General features: G+C 41.7%; 1 protein-coding gene across 2 annotated transcripts in view; it reads left to right on the top strand.

Moving 5' to 3' along the window:
- The window catches only part of ttll11 (tubulin tyrosine ligase-like family, member 11), a 28891-nt gene extending 7720 nt beyond the window's left edge, over nt 1-21171 (top strand). Inside the window, exons 4-9 of one of the 2 annotated variants that reach the window (XM_043238323.1) lie at nt 11748-12323; nt 12463-12558; nt 13787-13902; nt 17310-17546; nt 17786-17892; nt 20126-21171. In XM_043238323.1, coding sequence (XP_043094258.1) covers nt 11748-12323; nt 12463-12558; nt 13787-13902; nt 17310-17546; nt 17786-17892; nt 20126-20355 — 1362 coding nt within the window. In that variant the 3' untranslated portion in view covers nt 20356-21171. Of the gene's footprint in view, nt 1-11747; nt 12324-12462; nt 12559-13786; nt 13903-17309; nt 17547-17785; nt 17893-20080 lie in introns of both variants that reach the window. The other variant, XM_043238322.1, reaches the window with a different exon arrangement.
- The last annotated feature ends 118 nt before the right edge of the window (nt 21172-21289 follow it).

The following is a 21289-nucleotide window of genomic DNA, read 5'->3' as shown; positions in this document are numbered from 1 at the left end:
AAACGGGCGCCAAATCGTGCGGGTATTGTGGAAAGATGTGCTATGACTTTTATAAGCGATCGGGCGTCGATTTTTTTTCGACTGGTAAAAATCGGGCGAAAAATCCCATAGACTTAACATTGCGCCAAACTTTGACGGATCGTAGCGCAGAGCGAGAATATCGCACAGACTTGTAAATCACCAGATTTGAAGACTTTATCAAGCTGAGCGAGAACATACCACACAGTGGGGTAAAAGTTTTACCCCTGGGGGGCAAGAGACCTCCAAACTTTTACTATGGTGAGGGTCAAACTGCACATGTGTTTTTCCTACTATGGTAATTTACATAGGAATTTTGCAAATCAATATAACTTTGCATTAAAATGTCATAGAGACGTGGGGGTGGGCTCGTTTTACTCAGCGAACCAATCAAAGTCTCTGAATCACTATGAAGGTGTCAAGCCACGCCCTAGCAACCATTTAGAGCGCCCTAGCAACAGATTCCATAGACTGCCATTATAATGGTTCAGATGGGTATCTTTGGATCAGAGCGTCATAGAGACATGGGGGTGGGCTCGTTTGACTCGGGGGCAGCAAACGGCCAATCATGGAGTACTTCAGCTGTTCGTAGCCACGCCCCAGCAACCATTATCGATGACCTTAGCAACCAAAATCCAAACTTGCATATCTTCAAAACAGAACATGACAGAGACATGGGGTGGGTGCGATTGACTCAGGGCAGCAAACAGCCAATCCTGAGTCGCCATAGACATCTCCTATCCACGCCTTAGCAACCATTATCAAACACCCTAGCAACCCCAACTCAAACGGGCATATCTTTAAATCGAACGTCATAGAGACATGGGGTTGGTTTATATCATTCATAGTGACAAGTGTATCATCATTGTCAGCTACCAAGCTGTTTCCTAGCAACCAACCTATTTACCCTAGCAACCGAGGGCGAGTTTTGCCACGGCAAGCACCACTCACATTTTCTTCAGGAAATGTACTTTCTAGTTATTATTATTCTTATTATAGATTCCGTACGATTTTTGGCGCGTAACTAGTCCCGCAGTTTTTGCCACACACCCCTGAAACGGGCGTCAAATCGCGCGGGTATTGTGGAAAGATGTGCTATGACTTTTATAAGCGATCGGGCGACGATTTTCGCATACACCGGGCGAAAAATCGGGCTTAAAAATCCCATAGACGTAACATTGCGACAAACTTTGACGGATCGTAGCGCAGAGCGAGAATATCGCACAAACTTGTAAATCACCAGATTTGAAGACTTTATCAAGCTGAGCGAGAACATACCACACAGTGGGGTAAAAGTTTTACCCTTGGGGGGCAAGAGACCTCCAAACTTTTTACTATGGTGAGGTCAAACTGCACATGTGTTTTTCCTACTATGGTAATTTACATAGGAATTTTGCAAATCAATATAACTTTGCATTAAAATGTCATAGAGATGTGGGGATGGGCTCGTTTTACTCAGCGAACCAATCAAAGTCTCTGAATCACTGTGAAGGTGTCAAGCCACGCCCTAGCAACCATTTAGAGCGCCCTAGCAACAGATTCCATAGACTGCCATTATAATGGTTCAGATGGGTATCTTTGGATCAGAGCGTCATAGAGACATGGGGGTGGGCTCGTTTGACTCGGGGCAGCAAACGGCCAATCATGGAGTACTTCAGCTGTTCGTAGCCACGCCCTAGCAACCATTATCGATGACCTTAGCAACCAAAATCCAAACTTGCATATCTTCAAAACAGAACATCACAGAGACATGGGGGTGGGTGCGATTGACTCAGGGCAGCAAACAGCCAATACCGAGTCACCATAGACATCTCCTATCCACGCCTTAGCAACCATTATCAAACACCCTAGCAACCCCAACTCAAACGGGCATATCTTTAAATCGGAACGTCATAGAGACATGGGGTTGGTTTATATCATTCATAGTGACAAGTGTATCATCATTGTCAGTTACCAAGCTGTTTCATAGCAACCAACCAATTTACCCTAGCAACCGAGGCCGAGTTTTGCCACGGCAAGCACCACTCACATTTTCTTCAGGAAATGTACTTCTTATTAGTGGTGCTTGCCTTTCAAGGCAAAGCACACTATTACTATTCCTCATACTTATTCTTACTTATTATTATTAGTGGTGCTTGCCTTTTAAGGCGAAGCACACTATTACTATTCCTCATACTTATTCTTATTATTATTATACTAGATTCCGGACAAATTTCGGCGCGTAACTAGTCCCGCAGTTTTTGCCACACACCCCTGAAACGGGCGTCAAATCGTGCGGGTATTGTGGAAAGATGTGCTATGACTTTTATAAGCGATCGGGCGACGATTTTTCGTACACCGGCGAAAAATCGGGCGAAAAATCCCATAGACTTAACATTGCGCCAAACTTTGACGGATCGTAGCGCAGAGCGAGAATATCGCACAAACTTGTAAATCACCAGATTTGAAGACTTTATCAAGCTGAGCGAGAACATACCACACAGTGGGGTAAAAGTTTTACCCCTGGGGGGCAAGAGACCTCCAAACTTTTTACTATGGTGAGGGTCAAACTGCACATGTGTTTTTCCTACTATGGTAATTTTCATAGGAATTTTGCAAATCAATATAACTTTGCATTAAAATGTCATAGAGACGTGGGGGTGGGCTCGTTTTACTCAGCGAACCAATCAAAGTCTCTGAATCACTATGAAGGTGTCAAGCCACGCCCTAGCAACCATTTAGAGCGCCCTAGCAACAGATCCCATAGACTGCCATTATAATGGTTCAGATGGGTATGTTTGGATCAGAGCGTCATAGAGACATGGGGGTGGGCTCGTTTGACTCGGGGCAGCAAACGGCCAATCATGAAGTACTTCAGCTGTTCGTAGCCACGCCCTAGCAACCATTATCGATGACCTTAGCAACCAAAATCCAAACTTGCATATCTTCAAAACAGAACGTCACAGAGACATGGGGGTGGGTGCGATTGACTCAGGGCAGCAAACGGCCAATCCTGAGTCACCATAGACATCTCCTATCCACGCCTTAGCAACCATTATCAAACACCCTAGCAACCCCAACTCAAACGGGCATATCTTTAAATCGGAACGTCATAGAGACATGGGGGTTGGTTTATATCATTCATAGTGACAAGCGTGTGTATCATCATTGTCAGCTACCAAGCTGCTTCCTAGCAACCAACCAATTTACCCTAGCAACCGAGGGCGAGTTTTGCCACGGCAAGCACCACTCACATTTTCTTCAGGAAATGTACTTTCTAGTTATTCTTATTATAGATTCCGTACGATTTTCGGCGCGTAACTAGTCCCGCAGTTTTTGCCACACACCCCTGAAACGGGGCGTCAAATCGTGCGGGTATTGTGGAAAGATGTGCTATGACTTTTATAAGCGATCGGGCGTCATTTTTTTCGACGCCGATGGCGAAAAATCGGGCGAAAAATCCCATAGACTTAACATTGCGCCAAACTTTGACGGATCGTAGCGCAGAGCGAGAATATCGCACAGACTTGTAAATCACCAGATTTGAAGACTTTATCAAGCTGAGCGAGAACATACCACACAGTGGGGTAAAAGTTTTACCCTGGGGCAAGAGACCTCAAACTTTTACTATGGTGAGGGTCAAACTGCACATGTGTTTTTCCTACTATGGTAATTTACATAGGAATTTTGCAAATCAATATAACTTTGCATTAAAATGTCATAGAGCGTGGGGTGGGCTCGTTTTACTCAGCAAGCGAACCAATCAAAGTCTCTGAATCACTATGAAGGTGTCAAGCCACGCCCTAGCAACCATTTAGAGCGCCCTAGCAACAGATTCCATAGACTGCCATTATAATGGTTCAGATGGGTATCTTTGGATCAGAGCGTCATAGAGACATGGGGGTGGGCTCGTTTGACTCGGGGCAGCAAACGGCCAATCTTGAACTACTTCAGCTGTTCGTAGCCACGCCCTAGCAACCATTATCGATGACCTTAGCAACCAAAATCCAAACTTGCATATCTTCAAAACAGAATATGACAGAGACATGGGGTGGGGTGCGATTGACTCAGGGCAGCAACCAGCCAATCCTGAGTCGCCATAGACATCTCCTATCCACGCCTTAGCAACCATTATCAAACACCCTAGCAACCCCAACTCAAACGGGCATATCTTTAAATCGGAACGTCATAGAGACATGGGGGTTGGTTTATATCATTCATAGTGACAAGTGTATCATCATTGTCAGCTACCAAGCTGTTTCTAGCAACCAACCTATTTACCCTAGCAACCGAGGGCGAGTTTTGCCACGGCAAGCACCACTCACATTTTCTTCAGGAAATGTACTTTCTAGTTATTATTATTATAGATTCCGTACGATTTTGCGCGTAACTAGTCCGCAGTTTTGCCACACACCCCTGAAACGGGCGTCAAATCGTGCGGGTATTGTGGAAAGATGTGCTATGACTTTTATAAGCGATCGGGCGTCACGATTTTTCGTGACACCGGGCGAAAAATCGGGCGAAAAATCCCATAGACGTAACATTGCGACCAACTTTGACGGATCGTGAGCGCAGAGCGAGAATATCGCACAAACTTGTAAATCACCAGATTTGAAGACTTTATCAAGCTGAACGAGAACATACCCCACAGTGGGGTAAAAGTTTTACCCTGGGGCAAGAGACCTCCAAAGTTGCCCCATTGACATAGTATGGTGAGGAAAAATGCACATGTGTTTTTCCTACTATGGTAATTTACATAGGAATTTCGCAAATCTAAATAACTTTGCATTAAAATGTCATAGAGACGTGTGGGGTGGGCTCGTTTTACTCAGCTAACCAATCAAAGTCTCTGAATCACTATGAAGGTGTCAAGCCACGCCCTAGCAACCAATTAGAGCGCCCTAGCAACAGATCCCATAGACTGCCATTATAATGGTTCAGATGGGTATCTTTGGATCAGAGCGTCATAGAGACATGGGGTGGGCTGCGTTTGACTCGGGGCAGCAAACGGCCAATCATGAACTACTTCAGCTGTTCATAGCCACGCCCTAGCAACCTTTATCGATGACCTTAGCAACCAAAATCTTAACCAAAACTTACATATCTTCAAAAAAGAACGTCACAGAGACATGGGGGTGGGCTCGTTTGACTCGGGGCAGCAAACAGCCAATCCTGAGTCACCATAGACATCTCCTATCCACGCCTTAGCAACCATTATCAAACACCCTAGCAACCTTTTAGCAAGACCTATATCTTTGCATCAGAACATCGTAGCGACATGCTAGTCATGCTACCGACATGCTAGTCAATTTGCTAATCATGCTAAAAACATGTTAGCGACATGTTAGTCATGCTAGCGACATGCTAGTCACTTGCTAATCATGCTAAAAACATGTTAGCGACATGCTAGTCATGCTAGCGACATGCTAGTCACTTGCTAATCATGATAAAAACATGCTTTAGCGACATCTTTAGTCATGCTAGCGACATGCTAGTCACTTGCTAATCATGCTAGAAACATGCTAGCGACATGCTAGTCATGCTAACGACATGCTAGTCACTTTGCTAATCATGCTAAAAACATGCTAGCGACATGCTAGTCATGCTAGCGACATGCTAGTCACTTGCTAATCATGCTAAAAACATGTTAGCGACATGCTAGTCATGCTAGCGACATGCTAGTCACTTGCTAATCATGCTAAAAACATGCTAGCGACATGCTAGTCATGCTAGCGACATCTTTAGTCACTTGCTAATCATGCTAAAAACATGTTAGCGACATTCTAGTCATGCTAACGACATGCTAGTCTCTTTGCTAATCATGCTAAAAACTTGCTAGCGACATGCTAGTCATGCGAGCGACATGCTAGTCACTTGCTAATCATGCTAAAAACATGTTAGCGACATGCTAGTCATGCTAGCGACATGCTAGTCACTTTGCTAATCATGCTAAAAACATGCTAGCGACATTCTAGTCACTTTGCTAATCATGCTAAAAACATGCTAGCGACATGCTAGTCATGCTAGCGACATGCTAGTCACTTGCTAATCATGCTAAAAACATGCTAGCGACATGCTAGTCACTTTGCTAATCATGTTAGAAACATGCTAACGACATGCTAGTCATGCAACAGAGGGCGAGTTTTGCCACGGCAAGCACCACTCACATTTTCTTCAGGAAATGTACTTTCTAGTTATTATTATTATAGATTCCGTACGATTTTCGGCGCGTAACTAGTCCCGCAGTTTTGCCACACACCCCTGAAACGGGCGTCAAATCGTGCGGGGTATTGTGGAAAGATGTGCTATGACTTTTATAAGCGATCGGGCGACGATTTTCGTAGACACCGGCGAAAAATCGGGCGAAAAATCCCATAGACGTAACATTGCGACCAACTTTGACGGATCGTAGCGCAGAGCGAGAATATCGCACAAACTTGTAAATCACCAGATTTGAAGACTTTATCAAGCTGAACGAGAACATACCCCACAGTGGGGTAAAGTTTTACCCTGGGGCAAGAGACCTCCAAAGTTGCCCCATTGACATAGTATGGTGAGGGAAAAATGCACATGTGTTTTTCCTACTATGGTAATTTACATAGGAATTTCGCAAATCTAAATAACTTTGCATTAAAATGTCATAGAGACGTGGGGGTGGGCTCGTTTTACTCAGCTAACCAATCAAAGTCTCTGAATCACTATGAAGGTGTCAAGCCACGCCCTAGCAACCAATTAGAGCGCCCTAGCAACAGATCCCATAGACTGCCATTATAATGGTTCAGATGGGTATCTTTGGATCAGAGCGTCATAGAGACATGGGGTGGGCTCGTTTGACTCGGGGCAGCAAACGGCCAATCATGAACTACTTCAGCTGTTCATAGCCACGCCCTAGCAACCTTTATCGATGACCTTAGCAACCAAAATCTTAACCAAAACTTACATATCTTCAAAAAAGAACGTCACAGAGACATGGGGGTGGGCTCGTTTGACTCGGGGCAGCAAACAGCCAATCCTGAGTCACCATAGACATCTCCTATCCACGCCTTAGCAACCATTATCAAACACCCTAGCAACCTTTTAGCAAGACCTATATCTTTGCATCAGAACATCAGAGCGACATGCTAGTCATGCTACCGACATGCTAGTCAATTTGCTAATCATGCTAAAAACATGTTAGCGACATGTTAGTCATGCTAGCGACATGCTAGTCACTTGCTAATCATGCTAAAAACATGTTAGCGACATGCTAGTCATGCTAGCGACATGCTAGTCACTTGCTAATCATGATAAAAACATGCTAGCGACATGCTAGTCATGCTTTAGCGACACATGCTAGTCACTTGCTAATCATCTTTAGAAACATGCTGGCGACATGCTAGTCATGCTAACGACATGCTAGTCACTTTGCTAATCATGCTAAAAACATGCTAGCGACATGCTAGTCATGCTAGCGACATGCTAGTCACTTGCTAATCATGCTAAAAACATGTTAGCGACATGCTAGTCATCTTTGCGATGGCATGCTAGTCACTTGCTAATCATGCTAAAAACATGCTAGCGACATGCTAGTCATGCTAGCGACATGCTAGTCACTTGCTAATCATGCTAAAAACATGTTAGCGACATTCTAGTCATGCTAACGACATGCTAGTCTCTTTGCTAATCATGCTAAAAACTTGCAATGGCGACATGCTAGTCATGAAGCGACATGCTAGTCACTTGCTAATCATGCTAAAAACATGTTAGCGACATGCTAGTCATGCTAGCGACATGCTAGTCACTTTGCTAATCATGCTAAAAACATGCTAGCGACATTCTAGTCACTTTGCTAATCATGCTAAAAACATGCTAGCGACATGCTAGTCATCTTTAGCGACATGCTAGTCACTTGCTAATCATGCTAAAAACATGCTAGCGACATGCTAGTCACTTTGCTAATCATGTTAGAAACATGCTAACGACATGCTAGTCATGCAACAGAGGGCGAGTTTTGCCACGGCAAGCACCACTCACATTTTCTTCAGGAAATGTACTTTCTAGTTAGTGGTGCTTGCCTTTCAAGGCAAAGCACACTATTACTATTCCTCATACTTATTAGTGGTGCTTGCCTTTCAAGGCAAAGCACACTATTACTATTGCTCATACTTATTCTTATTAGTGGTGCTTGCCTTTCAAGGCAAAGCACACTATTACTATTCCTCATACTTATTCTTATTATTATTATTATACTAGATTCGGACAAATTTGCGCCGTAACTAGTCCATGAGTTTTTGCCACACACCCCTGAAACGGGCGTCAAATCGTGTGGGTATTGTGGAAAGATGTGCTATGACTTTTATAAGCGATCGGGCGCACGATTTTCATGACACCGGCTAAAAATCGGGCGTAAAAATCCCATAGACTTAACATTGCGCCAAACTTTGACGGATCGTGAGCGCAGAAGCGAGAATATCGCACAAACTTGTAAATCACCAGATTTGAAGACTTTATCAAGCTGAGCGAGAACATACCACACAGTGGGGTAAAGTTTTACCCTGGGGGCAAGAGACCTCCAAACTTTTTACTATGGTGAGGGTAAAACTGCACATGTGTTTTTCCTACTATGGTAATTTACATAGGAATTTTGCAAATCAATATAACTTTGCATTAAAATGTCATAGAGACGTGGGGTGGGCTCGTTTTACTCAGCGAACCAATCAAAGTCTCTGAATCACTATGAAGGTGTCAAGCCACGCCCTAGCAACCATTTAGAGCGCCCTAGCAACAGATCCCATAGACTGCCATTATAATGGTTCAGATGGGTATCTTTGGATCAGAGCGTCATAGAGACATGGGGTGGGCTCTGCGTTTGACTCGGGCAGCAAACGCCCAATCATGAAGTACTTCAGCTGTTCGTAGCCACGCCCTAGCAACCATTATCGATGACCTTAGCAACCAAAATCCAAACTTGCATATCTTCAAAACAGAACGTCACAGAGACATGGGGGTGGGTGCGATTGACTCAGGGCAGCAAACGGCCAATCCTGAGTCATCATAGACATCTCCTATCCATGCCTTAGCAACCATTATCAAACACCCTAGCAACCCCGACTCAAACGGGCATATCTTTAAATCGGAACGTCATAGAGACATGGGGTTGGTTTATATCATTCATAGTGACAAGTGTATCATCATTGTGAGCTACCAAGCTGCTTCCTAGCAACCAACCAATTTACCCTAGCAACCGAGGGCGAGTTTTGCCACGGCAAGCACCACTCACATTTTCTTCAGGAAATGTACTTTCTAGTTATTATTATTATTATTATTCCGGATTCGGACAAATTTCGCGCGTAACTAGTCCGCAGTTTTTGCACACACACCCTGAAACGGGCGTCAAATCGTGCGGGGTATTGTGGAAAGATGTGCTATGACTTTTATAAGCGATCGGGCGACGATTTTTCGTGCGCCGGGCTAAAAATCGGGCGAAAAATCCCATAGACTTAACATTGCGCCAAACTTTGACGGATCGTAGCGCAGAGAAGCGAGAATATCGCACAGACTTGTAAATCACCAGATTTGAAGACTTTATCAAGCTGAGCGAGAACATACCACACAGTGGGGTAAAAGTTTTACCCTCTGGGGGCAAGAGACCTCCAAACTTTTTACTATGGTGAGGGTCAAACTGCACATGTGTTTTTCCTACTATGGTAATTTACATAGGAATTTTGCAAATCAATATAACTTTGCATTAAAATGTCATAGAGACGTGGGGGTGGGCTCGTTTTACTCAGCGAACCAATCAAAGTCTCTGAATCACTATGAAGGTGTCAAGCCACGCCCTAGCAACCATTTAGAGCGCCCTAGCAACAGATTCCATAGACTGCCATTATAATGGTTCAGATGGGTATCTTTGGATCAGAGCGTCATAGAGACATGGGGGTGGGCTCGTTTGACTCGGGGCAGCAAACGGCCAATCATGGAGTACTTCAGCTGTTCGTAGCCACGCCCTAGCAACCATTATCGATGACCTTAGCAACCAAAATCCAAACTTGCATATCTTCAAAACAGAACATGACAGAGACATGGGGGTGGGTGCGATTGACTCAGGGCAGCAACCAGCCAATCCTGAGTCGCCATAGACATCTCCTATCCACGCCTTAGCAACCATTATCAAACACCCTAGCAACCCCAACTCAAACGGGCATATCTTTAAATCGGAACGTCATAGAGACATGGGGGTTGGTTTATATCATTCATAGTGACAAGTGTATCATCATTGTCAGCTACCAAGCTGTTTCCTAGCAACCAACCTATTTACCCTAGCAACCGAGGGCGAGTTTTGCCACGGCAAGCACCACTCACATTTTCTTCAGGAAATGTACTTTCTAGTTATTATTATTATACTAGATTCCGGACAAATTTCGGCGCGTAACTAGTCCCGCAGTTTTTGCCACACACCTGAAACGGGCGTCAAATCGTGCGGGTATTGTGGAAAGATGTGCTATGACTTTTATAAGCGATCGGGCGACGATTTTTCGTACACCGGGCGAAAAATCGGGCGAAAAATCCCATAGACTTAACATTGCGCCAAACTTTGACGGATCGTAGCGCAGAGCGAGAATATCGCACAAACTTGTAAATCACCAGATTTGAAGACTTTATCAAGCTGAGCGAGAACATACCACACAGTGGGGTAAAAGTTTTACCACTGGGGGCAAGAGACCTCCAAACTTTTACTATGGTGAGGGTAAAACTGCACATGTGTTTTTCCTACTATGGTAATTTACATAGGAATTTTGCAAATCTAAATAACTTTGCATTAAAATGTCATAGAGACGTGGGGGTGGGCTCGTTTTACTCAGCGAACCAATCAAAGTCTCTGAATCACTATGAAGGTGTGAAGCCACGCCCTAGCAACCATTTAGAGCGCCCTAGTAACAGATTCCATAGACTGCCATTATAATGGTTCAGATGGGTATCTTTGGATCAGAGCGTCATAGAGACATGGGGGTGGGCTCGTTTGACTCGGGGCTGCAAACGGCCAATCATGAACTACTTCAGCTGTTTATAGCCACGCCCTAGCAACCATTATCGATGACCTTAGCAACCAAAATCCAAACTTGCATATCTTCAAAACAGAACGTCACAGAGACATGGGGGTGGGTGCGATTGACTCAGGGCAGCAAACAGCCAATCCTGAGTCACCATAGACATCTCCTATCCACGCCTTAGCAACCATTATCAAACACCTAGCAACCCCAACTCAAACGGGCATATCTTTAAATCGGAACGTCATAGAGACATGGGGGTTGGTTTATATCATTCATAGTGACAAGTGTATCATCATTGTCAGCTACCAAGCTGCTTCCTAGCAACCAACCAATCTACCCTAGCAACCGAGGGGCGAGTTTTGCCACGGCAAGCACCACTCACATTTTCTTCAGGAAATGTACTTTCTAGTTGTTATTATTATTACTATCATTGATAATAAATAACTCATCTGCTTGAATATCCATATGCATTTAAATATCTTTTAAAATACATACTAACGTAGAAACTAAATTGAATTAATTTTAAAAATGAAAATAAATTGTTATCATTAAGGACAGCATGTAGAATAGAAATAAAGCATGAATTAAAGTATTATGTCACTGAAATGTAATTCAGATTGTATTTTTTTCAAGGATGGCCTCTTTAAGTTCTTTTTCAAGCACGTTAGAAAAAAATGTCACTGTTCACCTTCTGCTCTTGTCCTCTCAATTTTTTTAAAGATTCGTCTTCTGAAAGATAATGATTCAACCCTTAAACCCACTTTTATCGTCAAACCGGACAGCGGATCCCAGGGCGATGGCATCTACCTCATCCGTGACCCTGCTGACCTTCGGGTCATCTCAGGTTCTCAGATCAAACAAGCAGTTGTTCAAGAATACATCCAGAAACCCCTGCTCATCGATAAATTGAAGTTTGATATCCGCCTGTACGTTCTGGTCCGCTCGTTGGAGCCTCTAGAAATCTACATCGCTAAAGAGGGTCTTTCCAGGTTCTGCACAGAACCCTACCAAGAACCCAGCCAGAAGAACCTTAGTCATGTTTTTATGCACCTCACCAACTATTCCCTTAATGTGCACAGCGGGAACTTTGTTCACTCCGACAGCTGCAGCACGGGCAGTAAACGCACGTTCTCTAGCGTTCTCTATCGCCTGGCATCTAAAGGAGTGGACATCAAGAAGGTCTGGTCAGACATTATCGCTTTGGTTATCAAGACAGTAATTGCACTCGTGCCTGAACTAAAGGTGTATTATCAGGCAGATATACCACCTGGAAAACCAGGGCCGACATGTTTTCAGGTACATTTGCAATGAACTCTTTTATGTGTGAGATGCGTTTTGCAAAAATAGCACATACCCATAAGCTATTATCTGTATTTCACTGCTTTTCTAAATCAATAGATAGTAAATAACAGAAGATGATGTGTCCCATTTTTAGATCCTGGGCTTTGATATCCTGCTGATGAAAAACTTGAAGCCTGTTTTATTAGAGGTCAATGCCAATCCCAGCATGAGGATTGAACATGAACAGGAGGTGAGGGTGCAGATGTTCTATTAGTGGGATGCTTACAGGTACATCTCATCTCAAACATTTCTGTTTAAAATATCTATTTTCTTATTTTATGTAACATTCTAATTTTCCGGGACACTGAATTTTGTCATTATCTGTAAGCCATAATAAAGGCCTATAGTATATATATATATATATATATATATATATATATATATATATATATATATATATATACACACACATATATATATATATATACATATATACATATATATACACATACATACATACATATACATATACAGGGGTCACGTTATATGCTACCATAGTATACGCTACTGTGGTATTTTTTTCAAAGTAATACTTTTATTCAGCAAGGCTGGGCTAATCAAAATACCTTAAAGTAATTTTAAAGTAATTAAATTTACAAAATATTAGCATTTCAAATAAATGCAGTTCTTTTGATTCTTTTTATTTGGATTTAACAAATAATCTTGAAAATAAAGTCCTCGTTTCCAGAATAATGTTAAGCAACTGTTTTTAACAGCCGCAAAATTAAGTTTTGCCATCACAGGTTTAAATCAAATTTTTAAATATTTACATTTAGTCATTTAGCAAACATTTTCACCCAATGCTACTTACATATGAGGACAAAGGAAGCAATCAAATCAACAAAAGAGCAATATGCAAGTGCTATGACAGGTCTCAGTTAGCCTAACACAATACAAATAGCAAGGGTTTTTTTGCCTTTAAATTATATAATAAATAATAAGAAAATACTAAATGAACAGAGCAAGCCCTTTTTGCTTTTGTCAATAGTATAATAAAAGAAAACAATACAAAAAGAATAGAGATGGCAGTGTTATTTTTTATAAGAAAACAAGCAGTTAGTAAATAAATGCGAGGCTAAAAGTTTTTAAGAAGAGAATTAGAATATAGAGTGCTAGAGTTATAGGGTCAAATAAAGATGTTTTCTCAGATGATTCTTGCACAGATTGAGTTGGGCATTGCACCAGGATATTTAATAAAAAAATATATAAATGTATTTTTAAATTGTAAAAGTTATTTTAAAATGTAGTAATATTTCACAACGTTTTGACTATTTTTGCTCAAATAAATACAGCCTTAGTTACGATTAAGAAAGTTTTTTATAAGCAGTAACATTTGATCTTGCCGACTGTAAGCTGACAGTGACAGTACTTGTGATTACAGACTAACAGGAACATTAACGTGATGCCATATGTTGCAGGTGTCACCTGGTGTGTTTGAATATGTCCCGAGTCCAGTAGATGAAGAGGTGAAGGTGGGTGTGATCAGAGACACGCTGCGGCTCATGGACCCGGCTCAGAGAAAACAACACGTAACGTGAGTCATAATCTTTAAGGCTTACGGGACAGTTGATGGTGCAGTTTGTGTGCTTGTGCGCATGCCCATCCTCGCCTCAGCTTTGTGGAGCTGAAATAATGGTCTGCTGAGCTGCAGTCATAAGCCTTTCAGATGGAAAAATTAAATTCAGGAAATCCTGTGATGGAATTTCACACTTGTGTGGCCAGTCTTCCTCCGTCTCTCTCAGTCAGGGATAGCCGGACGGTCTCGTGCCCCATGAGCAAGTTTGTGCGTCAGCTTTTAATGTAGCTCGTTGTACACAGACACACTTCGGTGTCTAGGCCTGGGGGAAATAAAAGTCAGACAGCCTTTGTTTTTGAGGAAAGTGTAGAGTCAGCTCAGAGTTTAATTGAGACGTGCATGTGCGCTCAGAGCTGGAAAGACTCTGTGTGCACATTTTTCTTTAATATCTGCTAATTTAGCCTTTAGATGTGCATTTTATGATCTAGCAGGGTTGTCTGGTTTGTGGTGAGAAATGGAAACGCTGAATTGTGCTTTCCTGTTGTTTCCAGTTCTCAAAGATGATTTCAGAAATTTAATAGGCTGATTTGGTGCTCACTTAACATCTCTTATTATCAAGGCTGAAAACAGCTGCTGCCCTAACTACACGCAACGCGACAGCATTCCAGCGACAAACAATTTGTGGCGTCCATCAATCAATCAATCAAATGCCACAGCCAATCAGAATCATGCGTGGGCGGGCTCTCTAGAAGATCTGCGCTCTCGCAGCTAAATTGCTACATCTATAATCTAATTCAGAAATATTACAGCTTTTTAACATAATTAAATGTACAAACTCGCGATGGGTTTACAGTTTTAACGGACGTCTTTGCTTGAATTTATTCTGAGGTAACTTAAACTGTCTGTTATTGCTTTCAGTATGGCTATAGGGTTGTGCAATATATTTAAACTCGTATTATACATACTACCGTCATATAGTTTGCATGCTTTTGTTCCTGCCACGACGTCGCGGAAATAGAAGCCTTTTTTATATAATTTTTTTTTGCGTGATGCTAGTTAAACCCCGTTCAACCGCTAGCGACACTATCCCATTCATTTTCAATGGAGAGCTGGCGACGTCCGGCGACAAGAGCAAATGTGGGCGTGTCAAACGACGCGAGTCAAGCGACAAAAGTTCTTTATGCAAATGAGCAGCAAATTTTGCGAGCGACAACCAATAGGAGTGAAGAATCTGTCAGCAGCGCTCACACGTCATCGCCTTGCGTGCACTCACTGTTTTTAATAAATTGACTGTAAAAACAAAAATGGCGGGAGAAAAATAAAAGGTTTGCAACATAAAGTTGAAAAAACGCTGACGATATTTGTGCACGATAATCGTCCTAGTGTGTACAAGTCTTGAATATTTGTGTGGAAACCAAGATACGTTTTTAATATATTCCTTGATGAATACAACGTTCGGGAAGAGCATTTTAAAAGAAAAAAAGAAATAATCTGTAGCAAACCTTACTTTTTTGTCTTTAATATTCAACCCCCTTTTTAAGTGAAACATGCAAGCGGTATGAAACCATAAATAATCATTTTAAAAATACTCACCAAAACTTTTCTGACAGTTTCTACAAAGAATGAGGTTAGCGTGTCATAAATTTACATACACAAATAAACAGCCTCCTCTGTAGATCTATCTCTTATGTTCGAGGAAACGTAAGCTCATATTGGCACAAAAGATTAAATGAATAAAATGAATTAAGGACACTCAGAGAGAAAGTTCTACATAGTCCCAATCCCTTTCATCTCATGTCCTCCTTTCAGTCAACCTGAAATAACAAACCTTCAGTGACTTCGACGACTGTGTGAATTAACACACCGCTCACAGACTCTTCTAAGTCAGGCCCTTTGATGCTTTTTGAAGCTATTCTGTCCTGAGTATGATTGTCACGGCTAATACTGACAAGTACAAAGTCACTAAGGCTTTATGAAGCCAGAACGTCTTCACTAGTGTTGTATAACGACAGCCTATTCCTCGCAGGGCTCTCCACGTGCTGTTCCTCTAGTGCTGTCCATCACGTGTCTCGTTGGACCAGTTCATCCTGCATATTTCCAAAAGCTTCTGTAGAAAATTATCCAAGTTGACCCTGAGGCAATTAGATTGAATATGTTATACATACAGTATGTTGTTAGATTATATCAGTTGTGGGCCGCTCCATAAATAGTTTTTTTGCAGTTTATAGACAGGTGTGATATCTTAAAGTTATATTCCAGGTTCAGTAAAGGCTAAACTCATAAACTCAGATTATTTTTTTCTGGAAGTATGTAAGTTTGATGAGCAGATACAAAATTTGGTTAAAATTCTATGGCATCTTTAAGTCATGCTAAATGTTGTTTGGGACTTTGGGTAAACCCATTAAGTGTGTTAAGTCATTAGCTCGTTAGTACTTTTAATCTGTAATTTTCAGGTCAGAAGCCATGAACTGCATCTACTTGGACTAAAAGTGCAGGGTTACCTACACCACTGCTCAAATGCAAAAAAACTGCTTTGGCTCCTCGGCCGTCTGGACTCAGCTCTCGTACGAGAGGATTGCAGTTCGCTCGGTTGGTTTTCTGATCGTTAAATAATTGTTTTTCATTATGTTGTCCTTGGGTAAGTGAAAGAGAAAAAGGGATTTAATGAGAGAAAATGGTAAGGCTCGTGTGATTTTATTCACTGAGGAATTCAGTTTATCTTTTTTAGTCCCTTGGTTTGAAGTCCTCCATACTCCTACTTGACAGATTTACTTTTAAGTGCTATGCCGTTAGCACAAAATCAATCCGCAAACTTTTCAAATGATCTGAGTGTCTTTTGTTTACATTTTTCACTCATCTGTTGTATTAAATTTGATAACTTATAAAATTGTAGGGTAAGTTAGTGGAGAAATATTTTGATCGCAAAAGATAGCTTATAGATAGCTAAAGTAATTTTTTTTTATATTTATATCTATTTTTGGTAATGAAAGGTTCATACTGTATTTTAGTTTTGGGAATTCAGGTTAACATGGATGCAAGGTAAAAAAAACACTTATTGTCTTATAACATACATATATATGTACCTTACTTGCTCCCAAACAATTAGATCAATTGTTCTATTCGCTCGGGATTAGTTTTAAAAGGGACTCATTTCAGTGAACTCTTTTGAGAGACAATAACTTTATACGCTGCACACTTTCAGATTTAAAACATTTGCAGGATGTTTTCGTTCACTTACAGCTGTGTTACACGCTGCATGAAAAATCCATAATAGGGGAACGCTTTAACTATTTTCTGTTACTTGTAGAAAAAATGCAAAAGTATGTAGGTGCCATTGAGCAAGAAAGAATGCATATAATTATATAAATATAGAGAAAATGAGAATCAAACAACGCGTGTTGAGGTTAACCTTACTGTGTCAACAGGTCAAGTACAGGGGGCGGTTCACCAGAAGAAGCTATTGTTGTGGAAACAGGAAGTGATGAGAAAGAAGGCTTGGCAGATTCCCTTCCATCTTTGTGCTTAAAGCAAGTCTTCCCTAAATACACCAAGCAGTTTAATTACTTGCGGGTCGTGGAACGCATCGCTGGCATTTTCCTGCGCTTCCTCGGTGTCAAAGGAACCATGAGACTGGGTCCGACCAGCTTCCGCACCTTCATCAGGCAAGTCATTAGTTCCTGTAGCTCAGCTGATAGAGCGTGGCATTAGCCAAAGCCAGGATCGCGCTGGTATAACCTGAACCTCGAAAGCAACATCTGCAAAATGAAGACATGCGAATATAACAACCATTTCACTGGCTCGGATTTAATTTACATATATCGTTATTGCTACATTTAACGGAATGAGATTCTGAATAAGGCAACATTCATTATGTACCACGTTAATTGAGCATCTCCTTTAGGAACTGCAAGCTGAGTAACAGCAGCTTCTCGATGGCTTCAGCGGACATCCTGTACATCGACATCACGCGTCGCTGGGCTGGAATGCTCCCCGACTCCAGAGAGGCAGGCAAGCGGCCCACCAATCATGATGCAATTTACAGCACATCTTAACTCCCGAGGCCAACACGCAATCAAAAAGCTGTTAAACAGCCTCATATAAAAGACACATTTGCCCACAATTTATCATAGCGCATTTCCTCATAAATGAGATCGTCAGGGGAGATAATTGACAAATAAATTCACCACTTCGTTCATTTGCCCAGTACTTGGAAATCGCAAAAATAGATGGCCAATCAACTAATGCCACATAACCAAATTTTCAAGTTCTGCCTCAATCTTTTATATTTAAATTCGTATTTATTTTCTGCTTTCACTTTGAGAAGATACTTTGGTAAATGAGAACATGTTGTGTGTGTGTGTGAGTGTGTGTGTGTGTCAAAGCTAATGTGCCCACAAGTCATTTCTGCTTTTAAATGAGCACTGGTAATATTCTTTGTGATGGTGCATTAGGTTGGGTCATGCTAGCATCGTTTTCTTGGAGGAACGTATGAAATGAATAATGCATGCCGGGCCTTGCTTCTCCTAATCAAAAGAGAGAATGAATGAATATATACTCGAGTCTCTGTGCTCCTAAATGGCCAGAGTGGAATGATGTGAGCTGAATTCTGGAACGTTTCGGAAGGTTGCACTGAATTTGGTCATTAGCACCTTGCAGTTGGGAATCAACACACACACACACACACTCACACAGAAGCGACTGTGTGGCGTGAGGAAAGTAATAACTGCTGGATAAGGTTGATATTTATAAATAATAGAAGTGGCTATTTAAGAGAAGGGGATTGGATTGTTTATCCTCGAAGGAGGAATAGGAGCGATAGCGATGCCATGATCTTCATTATTAGTAATACATTTACTTTTGAGGAATGCTGACACCGGGACAGAATTTTAACCCTCCCGTCCATCCCAGAGTTCAGTCTGCTTTATTTCATATCGTTTAGCGCTCCTCATTACTCTGCTTAATGAAACCCATTTTCTCCTTCTGGAGAACAGCGTTGCTTATTAATTGTGGCCATCCATTCTCAATGTACACTTATTTCTGACCAGCGCAGCAGGCCGCAGAGATGATTTTCACGGCTCCATATTGTCCTCAGCGAGGGCTCATTAAAGCTCGGTATACGTAGTCAGGCAAGCGATCTGCATCTACTTTCAGGCTCCAGCCCCCTGAGGGTCCCAGGGACCTTTAATATCAGTGCAAGTGCCTTCCTGTGGAAATATACAGAGAGAATTCGCCACGTTTAAAATGTACAAAGTTTTGTACTTTAGAAAGAAGCCGTCTGAATCTCTCTCCCTCGGCTCGCGGGCTCAGATGCGACCTTGAGAAATTTGCTGCCGATGATCGGAGCTTGCAAATGAAGTTTTTAGCAGGAACATAAATATACTGCAATTAAGTTTTCATCAGCGCGGAGATACGACTGCGCTAAATAATACACCAATGGAGCTTTATTAATTAATAAACAAGCAGAAGGGAAATCTGCCATATGTACACTTCTGATTAAAGCTGCTTACAGCTCAGAAATAATGTCAGTAATAGCTTTTCTTCAAATCGTTCAGTAAACTCTTTATATGACAACTGCATGTATTGTCTCGTTTGGTTTGTATGGAATGGCTATTACTCGTACTCTGTATTTATAGTTAAAGTTATGTGCCAAAGTTTATAATTGTGTCTTTCCAAACTCCTCACTTTAAGCGCTTCATGTAAATCTTACCCTTTTTGATCCTTCATCAAAGTGTCATAGCTCAATCTTCTGGTGAAATGACAGATTTCAATTTTTTAATTATTGTGTCTGCTCCGTGCAAGCTCTTATTTATCTGCCTCATGCATCTCATTTTTGAGCGCAACACCCACATCTCCAAATCCAATCAACAACTGATGAATAAATGGAAGCTCTTGCTCTACTTTTTTTTTGCTAATCCATTACACTTGTATGTCAAAATATGAAAGAAAAGATCTGTCCACTTCTATTTTATCTCTGAAGCTTTTATCAACTTGAGTGGGGAAAGAATGAAATCTCAAGTATCTCAATAATCCCCAAAAAACTGAAATAAAAACTCAAATCTCGCAAAAAACTTTTTTTTTAACCAGTCCAGCTAATGCGCATTCAACCTTGACGGTAATCAAGCGCAATTGTTTTAACTAAGAAAGCCACTGCTTCTTTTCAAGCATCAAGGAAATCAAAGCTCTCTCTCTTTTTCAGGAATGTGTCTTCAGGCATTTATTGAGGCCTTCTTTTACTTGGCAGCACGCAGGTTCAAGGCTTTACCGCTGCGGGAGCAGGTGCTCTTGCTGCTGGAGATTTGTGAAGGGGCCCTCGAGGGCCAGAGCCACAGTGAGAAGCCACGGCCACACCGAACGCACGCAAACCCCGCCTCTTCTCAATCATCAGCGCCAACCACGTTCAGCTCGCCCGCAATGACGCGGCGACGCCATCGGCCGCTGCAACTCTCTGCTAAAGCAAACACAGAGAACTGACAATCTCACACACACACACACACACACGTCTTCTGAGGAACTTCCAGAGGGCCACGCAGTGTGCTTTTGAATAAAAAACAGAAGGCAGAATAATGAATCGAAATTAAATCATTCACCCCTAGCTCTGCGCGCAAGCTAAAGTTGAATTGTTTATACGCAGCTCAGATGAAGCTATTTCTTTCACCACACTACACAGACAAATGTAACAGGATATTTGTACACTGACACTAAATGTGTAGACGGCTCGGCTTGTGTCGCGTAGCTCTTTGCTTACCTTCAGGTAATGTTGGTAGGATTCGTGGGAATCGATCACTGCAGGGATAAATATCACGGGATTCAATGTTTCTTAAAGGGACGAGATGTTGTCGTAACACGACTTCAGAAAAAGCAGCTAATTTTCTCAAATGGCTACCTTCAACTGACTAGGCAGAACAACACGGTGGCCTTTTGTTAGTAAAAATGGTGTTAACACCAGGACATGGCACCAAGTGCACTCGAAGTTTACCAAGTTGTGTATTATTTATACCAAAAGAGATTTATTTATTGTTTTTCACTTAACCGAGTCATTTGCCGTAGCTGCGACTTGTCCGAACCGCTCCTGCATGTAAAAAAAAAAAAATGAGAGGAGGAGGAAAAAAAGAGTTTGCTGTGGTTTAATGCAAGTGGACATCTCGCAAGATTAGCACATATTTACACAGATCATTTAACCCTCGTTTAATATCACATTGCAGCTGCAGGCATCGACATATAAAATTAGGCTTGACTGAGATGTACTTTTTATGGACATGTTGAATAAATATTGCACTTAAAATATTATATTGTGTGTTTTATATTTTAGCAGTTATACACACACACACGCACACACACACACACACACAGACGTATTTTACTGTCTAAAGATACCGAAAAATCTACAGTGTCAAATAGTATTACA

Source organism: Puntigrus tetrazona, chromosome 5 (assembly GCF_018831695.1).
Source record: "Puntigrus tetrazona isolate hp1 chromosome 5, ASM1883169v1, whole genome shotgun sequence".
Classification (NCBI taxonomy): domain Eukaryota; kingdom Metazoa; phylum Chordata; class Actinopteri; order Cypriniformes; family Cyprinidae; genus Puntigrus; species Puntigrus tetrazona.
Note: the sequence above shows the minus strand (reverse complement) of the source record. Positions and strands in the feature narration are given on the sequence as shown.